We start from the raw sequence: 8,235 nt of genomic DNA, 5'->3' as shown, positions 1-8,235 counted from the left end.
CTGCTCCGGCCAGAGCTGGAAAGCTTCGAAATAGAGCATGAAAGCAGCTGTTTGAGGTCAGATTGTGCCAAGCAGCGAGTGGCTCCGGCCTGGGGAACCTCCGAGAAGAGCAAGGGAGGGAAGGGGATTTGGAGTCGCTCGCTTGTTTGCATTTGGCAAATCTTTTTTGGAGCTGCCTGGTTGTTTGAGAGCTGGTGACCCAGCCTGCAAGTAAATGGCAGTCGGCTGCATTTTGCAGCAGTCACATGGCTTTTGTTTGTGTTGGGATGGGAAAGCTTAGGAAGCAGGTTGGAAAAGCTTAGGGTCTTTTTTATTTTTTTTTTTTTCTGAAAGGGAAACCCATTGTTTTGTGTGAGAGCCAGGGAGAGCCTTGCGCTTTCCTCTGCACCACCAGACCGGGCAGAACTTAAAAACCCTTCTCAAATTTCTGTCTAGAAGTAGTATTTCTTGAGGGTTAAAAATAGTGAGCAATTTAGCAAAGGACTACATCCAGCCTCAAAATTAGGTTGTGTTTCTTGGCTGTCGGGAAAGCACCCTAGGTTCATGCCCCATTACTCACAATAGTAATGACGTACCTTTAAAAACTTGTTGTTTGATGTTTGAGGGCTAAGACCTGCCTCAAAACAAACTCAGCTGAACTGTTAAATAAAAAGGTTGTGCTTTCTACCTGCGGTATTATCTTTTAAATTGTGGATAGGTGTTTCGGGTTTTTTTTCAGAAGAGGCAAATTAATTTAGTTGAAATTCCTGTCTGGCTCAATGCCTTTGCTTGCTGAAAGCAGCAGGGGAGATTTACCACTCCGCTTGGGATTTCTGTATGCCTGTGAAAGCCTCGGGAAGCTCAGAAACGGTCTAGTAAAAGCATCTACTTGTGGTATATTCTCTAGATCTTATATCTTCAAAAATATACAGTTTTGTTTGGGGAGAATTGCTTTATATGGAGCTGCTCTTCGTTTTGTTCGTGGCTGTGGTGGGAAGTGCTGAGAGGGAGGTGAAAAACGCAGTTACAGGACTGGGTATGTTCGGTGATTTGTAGGTAGGGGCACGAAGCCCTCGGAAAGAGCTGGTAAATAGCCTTCCCTTGGGAAAAATGTCTGGGAAAAGACCCTGGGAGAACAACACTAAACATCAGCTGGCTCCTCTGCTGTCTGAAGGCATTTCTGCATCTGTCTGCAGCTGTTTACTTGAGAAAAGCAGCTTGGTGGAGGCACTTAGCTTAGCAAAAGTGTTTGTGGTTGACTCAGAGAGCATCTCCCTCTTTAAGAGCAGCTCACAGCGTCCTGAGAAGGGAGCAGCGTCACCAGCAAAGAGCCTAAAATCAGAGAAATCCCCGCCGGGGACTCTTTCTCTGCCCCAGCTGAAAATGCTTGAGATGAGGCCCCGAAAGGGGTTTACTGGAGTAAAGTCCCAAATTCCTCTGCCCAGGGATCCTTTTATATTCCAATCCCGCGGGTGCGATGCAGCAGAAATAGCTCCTGCATTTCCCCTGCTGAAAAAGAAGCGCCCGAGTACTTTCTTTGGCCTGGGCTGCTCCCATTCGTTTTAAAAAGGTTTCTTTTTGAAGGTGCTGCTTGTACATACTCGGTCTTGGGACAGGCCCCAGCTCCGTGTTTCCTCCTTGGGGCTCTTACAAGAGGTCTCAGAGATTTTGAATTTTTGGAGCATCTGTAAATGAACTGCCTTTAATTATTAATGGAAGCGGTGGGGCTTTGCAGGGTTTTGGAGAAGGGCACTTGCTGGTTGGTGGTAACAAAACTGAGGTCTTCTCTTGCAGACGATGCTGACCAAAATCGAGGTCTAAGGCCATACCTGTTGGCAGAGTCCCACCGCCCTGAGCGAAGCGTGGCCACTGTTGGTCAGTGGCCTCACCAGAGCACAGAGCAGTCCCGGGAGGAGCTCTCAGCCAGCTCTCTAGGCCAGATTAAGTTTAACCCCACGGTGCGACACATCGTGATTAACGAGCACAAGGATGTCACGTTTAATTGCTCCATCAAAGTACCTCAGCTGCTGCTCAGGCCAGATGCCCCGGGCATTTCATTGTGGAAGGACGGGAGAGAGCTGGATGTGCTGGACCGCATCGCCACCAGCCACTTTGAGATCCCTGACGAGGAGGAGGTCGTGATGACCTCCACCTTCAGGTAACCGGTGCCACCCTTCCTGCACAGATAGGGACGAGGGATGCCCTGAGTGCTGGCTCCTGGGCAGAGATGGGAGGCCAGATGACTAGCAGGGGCTTAAGACTGGGACTAGGATGGGCAGGTGCTCCCTAGTCCCCAAAGCCTGGCTTTGCAAACCCAGCTTCTGCTAGATGTGTGCTGTGGGGTGGTTGGTACTGATTGAAACTAGCCTGAGGCTGGCAGTATTGCTGTGTCCTTCTGTGGGAGCCGTGTGTGGGGCCAGTCTCCCTGCCAAAGCCTTGACATGGTCTTCCTTCTCTCCGGCAGCATCCTTGCCACCCAGCGTTCCGACAATGGCTCCTACGTCTGCAAACTCAACATCTCCGGCACAGAGGTGGTGTCAGATCCGATCTCAGTGCAGCTGGAAGGTGAGCTGGAGGAGGGCCAGGGTGGACATGCCACAGGTGTGGAGCACTGTGCCCTGGCTGAGTGACAGCTCTGGGGACCATGATCTGGGAACTGTGAGCTGTCTTCCAGAAATGGGGAATCCTGGTTGGGAAGGGGCTTGTTGCTGGAACTGGGCACAGCCCCGGGCAGAACAGTTTGGAGTTGTTGATAGGGCTGTGTTGCCAAGCTCTCTGAATCTCCTGCTTCTCTGCTTGTGTCTGTGTAGGGCTCCCCCACTTCATTCGTCAGCCCGAGAAGCTGAATGTCACCAAGAACAGTCCCTTCAACCTCACGTGCCAAGCCGTGGGCCCGCCGGAGCCTGTGGAGATCTACTGGTTTCGCAACAACATCCAAGTCAATGAGAAGCCCCACATCTCCCCGTCAGTCCTGACCGTGCCAGGTGAGCCTGGCAGTGTCCTTGCCACAGACAGCTGGGACATCTCACCTCTGTGTGGCTGCCAGGAAGGGCAGGGTGGGAACGTGTCTCGTGCTGTCTCACAGCCTGTCCCCTTGGCCTCGCACCTCCTGTTAGGCAGGGGCTGTGCACCATCACAAGGCCGTTGCAGCCTGCTTCGCTTTTGTGTGGCACTGTGCGTTGTTGATGCTGATGCACTGATAAATTTCCCAGGAGGTTTGTCATAAAAAGTGGCCATCAAATTGTAACAGTGGGACATGGGGGTCCAGCTTTGCAAAAGAGGTACCAGTTTGCAAAAATGAGTCCCAGCCTGTTACTGCTCCGTCCTCAGCGCTGGGGGCATGGCTGTACCCAGCGCTGTCTGTGCCACTTGTTCGGCAGCCCTGGGGACCACTCTGCCAGGGGTGATCTAGGGGCAAGAATTCTCATCTGACCCCCTCTGACTGATGCTGGAAATTTCTTCCTTAGAAGAGGCAGGACACTCAAAATGCTCCTGCCTAAGCAAGATTTTTCCTTTAGCCTGTGGCCATGCCAGCAAGTACACTGGTGCTCTTACGGGCTGCTTTACTGGTAGTCTCCTCTTAATGTCTCTGGAAGACCTTGGGTTGGCCCCTGCAATGTGTCTCCATGCCGGCCTGGTGGAGCACAGGGAGAAAAGTCCTTCATGTAACATAAAACCCATCATGGTTTTGCTGCAGAGGCAAAAGAGAGGAGGGATTTCTTGATTTGCTTATGAGGAGAAGGCCACTAGCTAATTAGCAGCCAGACTATAACTGACTCGTCTTGGTGTCCAAAGGAGACTTTAAAAGACAGTGAAAGCCGGAAGAAGTGACTCATTCCTCTTGGATGTTCTTGCATCCGGCTGGCACACACTAGGTTGGGTCATTTGAACAGTCCCTGTCCTGGCCCAGGAGCCCCCTTGCACTGAGAGACACAGCTGCTGGTGTGAGCAAATGCTTGGTGTGTCCCGTGCACCGTGGCGAGCCCTTCGCCTTGCAGCAGCAGCAAGCAACGTGCTCAGGAGGGATAGCCCGGCACCTCCAGTAATGTCCTTTTGCACGAGATGAAAATCCTGAGCGCTTTTGTGGCCCAGGATCATCTCACACAGGCTATGCCAACACCCCGGGGGAAGCAAGGAGCCGTGTGCCCTCGGGTATTTCCAGTGGCCCCTAAAAGCAGTCGTTCTCTGTTATCAGCTGGGAGATTTGAGCAATCTTCGAAAAGCAATAAGTCATCTGATTCAAGCCGTGGTGGTGGGCTCTTCTGCTTTCTGTCTTTCCCTTTTTGAACATAAACCAAATGCTTACTCAGGAGGTTGTGCAATGGTGCCGTAGAAATGTACGGCCCTGCCCGCTGTTCTGTGTTTCACACTGACGGCACATATGTGCTGGTGGTGTGGAAGATGGGTGAGCTGGTTGTGGGGGTCACCCCCAGGCAGTCAGCTCAGAAATGCCACGAAAGGAAGCGACGAGTGTAAAATAAAAGATCTTTTGTGTTGCTGGAAAAAAATAAAGCAACAGTGCAAAAAAGAAAACCGGAAGGGTTTTCTGTGAGCAGCAGGTGGAGAATTGGTGTGATTTGGGTGTTTTGTGCGGGTCCAGTGAACAGGTCCTTGTTTTTCTCCTTGCAGGTCTTAATGAAACGGCACTGTTCAGCTGTGAGGCTCACAACAGTAAAGGGTTGACCGCGTCCAACCCAGGGCAGGTCAACGTGAAAGGTAAGCAGCAACGTGATGCTTGCTTTACCTGTTGACTACATGTGTCCAAGCAGGAGCTGTCCTGATCTCCACCCTTCCCAGGAGTCATTCTGCATGAGCTGAAGGAGATGTTTTTAGGACTCCCATACTTATTTTCCCTCGTTTTAAACCTATATTTAAAATCAAGCAGGATGCATGTAGTAGCACGGTCACCCAGTGCGGTTCTGTCATCCCAGTATCACCGCTGTGAGAGGAAGCACCAAAAAGCACACTTGAAAGCAGAACTGTCAGCCTCAGAGCAGGTTTCGGAAGGGCTGTATCACTCTTTTCCTTCCTTCACAACCAGAGTAGTGCTCACAATTTTCCATAGGAAATGGTGGAAATTCCCGACATTCCTGATAGGAGCCACTCCAGCAATGCGAGGAAGGCGTTTCCCAAAATATTCCATTGCCTCTAAGCAACCCAGAGTGCTGTTTCAGCTCACAAATATGGAACATGATCAAAATAGTCCTGCAAATGACTGTTTTCAGCTTCCCTGTCCAGAGGTCCAAAACATCCGTAGTACACTGATAGAGAATGCCGCTGCGGCTGTAGCCAGGGCAGTACCTGGGCTTCATGCACAGTCGGTCTGAGCCCTGGGAGCTGCCTCCAGGAAGCCAGATGTGCCACATTTGTGCTTAGGCCTCCAGCTGACTGCCTTTGGCTTTTCCCTGCAGGAATACCATCTGAACCCACTAGCGTGCATGTCCTCAACCAAACGGCCCATGGTATCGTGATATCCTGGATGCCAGGCTTTGATGCATTCTCTCCCTTGAACAGCTGCAGTGTCCAGGTAAGCGTCTGTAACCCCCCTCGCCCCTGCAACCTCCCCTCACCCAGATGCTCCGAGGCAGGTAGAAATCAGTGTTGTCTGGCACGAACCGTGTGGATTCGACCAGGCCGTTTGTTTGGGCAAATTGAGTTGGACTTTCCCAGCGGCTTTGAAAGGAGAAGCTGGCGTGCTGTCCCAGCCCCGCGGTCTGAGTGGCTGGGGAATTTGTGGTGGCAACACGTTGAGGAGTCCCAAGTTAAGCAGCGAGCAGAGTCCCCAGGCGCTGGGACCTGGGGTAGCTGGAGCACTGTGGAGGTGGACAGGAGGCTTGGAAGGAGCTGCTGGAGGCTAGCTTGGTGGTGTCTGCTCACAAAAAGTGGCTTTGCTCTGCCTGCTGCGAGGGGGGAAACTTGGTGGAACGGGTCCTGCAGAGAAGCCGGCACAGGGAGTGTGAAGCAGGCTTTTGTCCTGGGAGCAGAAACAAAGGGCAAGGGGAACAGGCAAGCTGCCTGCCTGGAAGAGCCCATGTGGGCTTGTGCCTGTGAAGCGTGCAGAAGCGAGCCGCAAGAATCTCTCCCCTCGGGCAAGACAGTCAGGTTGTCATGTCTCTTGATGGAGAGATGCCCAGAACTGTTCCAAGTAGCTCTTTGGGAGACTTTGCAAGCCTTGAGTTGCTGCAGGCACACGCTTGTCCCTACTTTTACCTCCTGGTCAAACACTTCCCAATCAAGCAGCCTTCCCACCAGGGTTTGGAGGTGGAGGTTTCTCTCAACTCTCCACTCCTTGCAAGTACTGGGAAGGAGCTGAGGGGTTGCCTGTCTCCTGGACAAGTCAAGGAATGCCATCCTCATGGGTGCAACCCTGCAAGTAGTTTCCACCTGCTCTATCTGTTTGATGTTCAAGCCCATTCATTGCTTGCTCTCTTGTGGGTATGTTTTTTATACTGGCTAATCTATACTCCAGCTGAGATAACGGGTGGAGAGAGTCAATGTTTGAAGCCAGGTAAAAGTGAAAGGAGTTACAGGGAGGAAAGGTACCCGCGCTAATATTAGCGTCGCGTCCACTGCTGCCTTCCAGCTGGAGCTTGGGAAGTGGGGTGGAGAGCCAAGGAATTTCCTATGACTTAACGTTCACGGTCTGTCATTAGGAAATAGCCTTTCAAACTGGAAAACAAGACATGATTTCTGGCAAAAACACAGCTGTGACTAAGCCTTTTTGCTCCTGTCGCCTTTGATAATCCCCTCGCTTGGGTAGCATGGCCCACTGACGAAGTGACTCACTTCTGAGCAGGCTGGTGCTTAAAAGGGAATCTGTTACTGTCACACCTGCCAAGTTCAAACTGTTTAAGTTTGCAAAAAGCCTGATTCTTTTAAAAATACATTAATTTGATGGACTCTTTCCAAAAGACAAGTTGAGGATTGAGATCGGTGAGCTGGGCTCGATGCTCAGGAGAACAGCTGGTCCCAGTGGTGCTTTCAGGAGCAGCTTGCACGTTCATCTGATCACTGCTCACCTCCCTCAAAGCATCTAGCGACGGCTTGGGGACCTTCTCAGCTTCATGAGCATACAGGCTATTTTCATTCATTTTGGTTGGAAAATACTGCTGGTCTTGATGCAAAGACCATCCTGAGCATCCTGGGTGACCCAGGGGAGTATTCTTGTTGCTTAAGCAGAAGGGCAGGTATCCTGCCACCCCAAAAACCATGCATGGAGGCTTTTGAGAGGACTGTATGACTTTCTGCTTGTGGTTCACGCTGAAACACGTCCTGTGGTTTGTCTTCCAAGTTAACTGCCTTGCTTGCGCTGGCGTCCCTCGTTCTTGCTCTTCCCTTTTTCCTCCCACCGCCTGTGCTTCCCCAGAATGGGATGCTTTCTGCAGGGGCTGTGCAGGCAGCTATGTGAGCGCTCAACCGCCGGCCCTTCGAGCCCTGATATACCGGAGATAGCAGTTTCTCTTCGTGTAAAAAGCGTGACTTGATTTTATTACATTAAATTAATCCGTGCTGCTAAATGTAACGATGGAATCTGATGAGGTCTGTGATTAGTCCCGCAACATCTGATGGCAATAAGTCCTGTGGTCTAATTATGTGTTGCACGAAAAAGGACTGTCTTTGTTTGGGACTCACTGCCTGGTAATTTCATTGGGTGCTCCTTTTGCTCCACGCCACAAGAAACAGCACATCATCCCTCCCTCTTCCTTTCCGCAGTGATGGCGATTTCACACATCTCTGCCATGTCCCCACTGCAACTTTCTTCTCCGCGTGTGTTGGAGCTCTCGCCCTGGGCCCTGTGAATGGCCTGCCGTCAGCTTTCCACTCGGCAGAGACGAGCCAGCGTGCAGGAACAAGGCTCTGCCGGTGTTTGGATGGGAGGCAGGGAGAGAGGCAGGGCTCCAGATCCTGTTTACAGATGTAAAACTCCTGCCGCACGTCTCACCCTGCAGGTTGTTGCTGACTAATCCCTGTTTGTGGACTGATTTTTCAATTAAGGTCAAGGAAGCTGTTCCACGAAGCAACGTCTCACTTCTGCTCTTCAACACCTCAGTGCCTCCCCACGTGTATTACATCCAGCAGCTGGAGCCCATGGCAGGCTATAACATCCGCGTTTCCTGCAGGAATGAAGTCGGCTGGTCGGCATTTAGCCCTTGGATAACTGCCAGCACCACGGAGGGAGGTAGGAAATGAGTAGTGAAGACTGAGAAGGGTTTCCCTGCTTCAGTCGCACAGCTGTGCTTTGTGCAGGACCCTCTG

General features: G+C 51.5%; 1 protein-coding gene across 1 annotated transcript in view; it reads left to right on the top strand.

The window, feature by feature from the left end:
- The first annotated feature begins 758 nt into the window (after positions 1 to 758).
- The window catches only part of MERTK (MER proto-oncogene, tyrosine kinase), an 18,419-nt gene continuing 10,942 nt past the window's right edge, over positions 759 to 8,235 (top strand). Inside the window, exons 1-7 of the mRNA XM_009694863.1 lie at positions 759 to 873; positions 1,774 to 2,137; positions 2,444 to 2,544; positions 2,790 to 2,963; positions 4,609 to 4,695; positions 5,391 to 5,506; positions 7,975 to 8,158. Of these exons, the coding sequence (XP_009693165.1) occupies positions 759 to 873; positions 1,774 to 2,137; positions 2,444 to 2,544; positions 2,790 to 2,963; positions 4,609 to 4,695; positions 5,391 to 5,506; positions 7,975 to 8,158 (1,141 nt within the window). The remainder of the gene's footprint in view (positions 874 to 1,773; positions 2,138 to 2,443; positions 2,545 to 2,789; positions 2,964 to 4,608; positions 4,696 to 5,390; positions 5,507 to 7,974; positions 8,159 to 8,235) is intronic.

The sequence above is a fragment of the Cariama cristata genome, unplaced genomic scaffold, assembly GCF_000690535.1.
Source record: "Cariama cristata isolate BGI_N322 unplaced genomic scaffold, ASM69053v1 scaffold31582, whole genome shotgun sequence".
NCBI lineage: Eukaryota > Metazoa > Chordata > Aves > Cariamiformes > Cariamidae > Cariama > Cariama cristata.
Note: the sequence above shows the minus strand (reverse complement) of the source record. Positions and strands in the feature narration are given on the sequence as shown.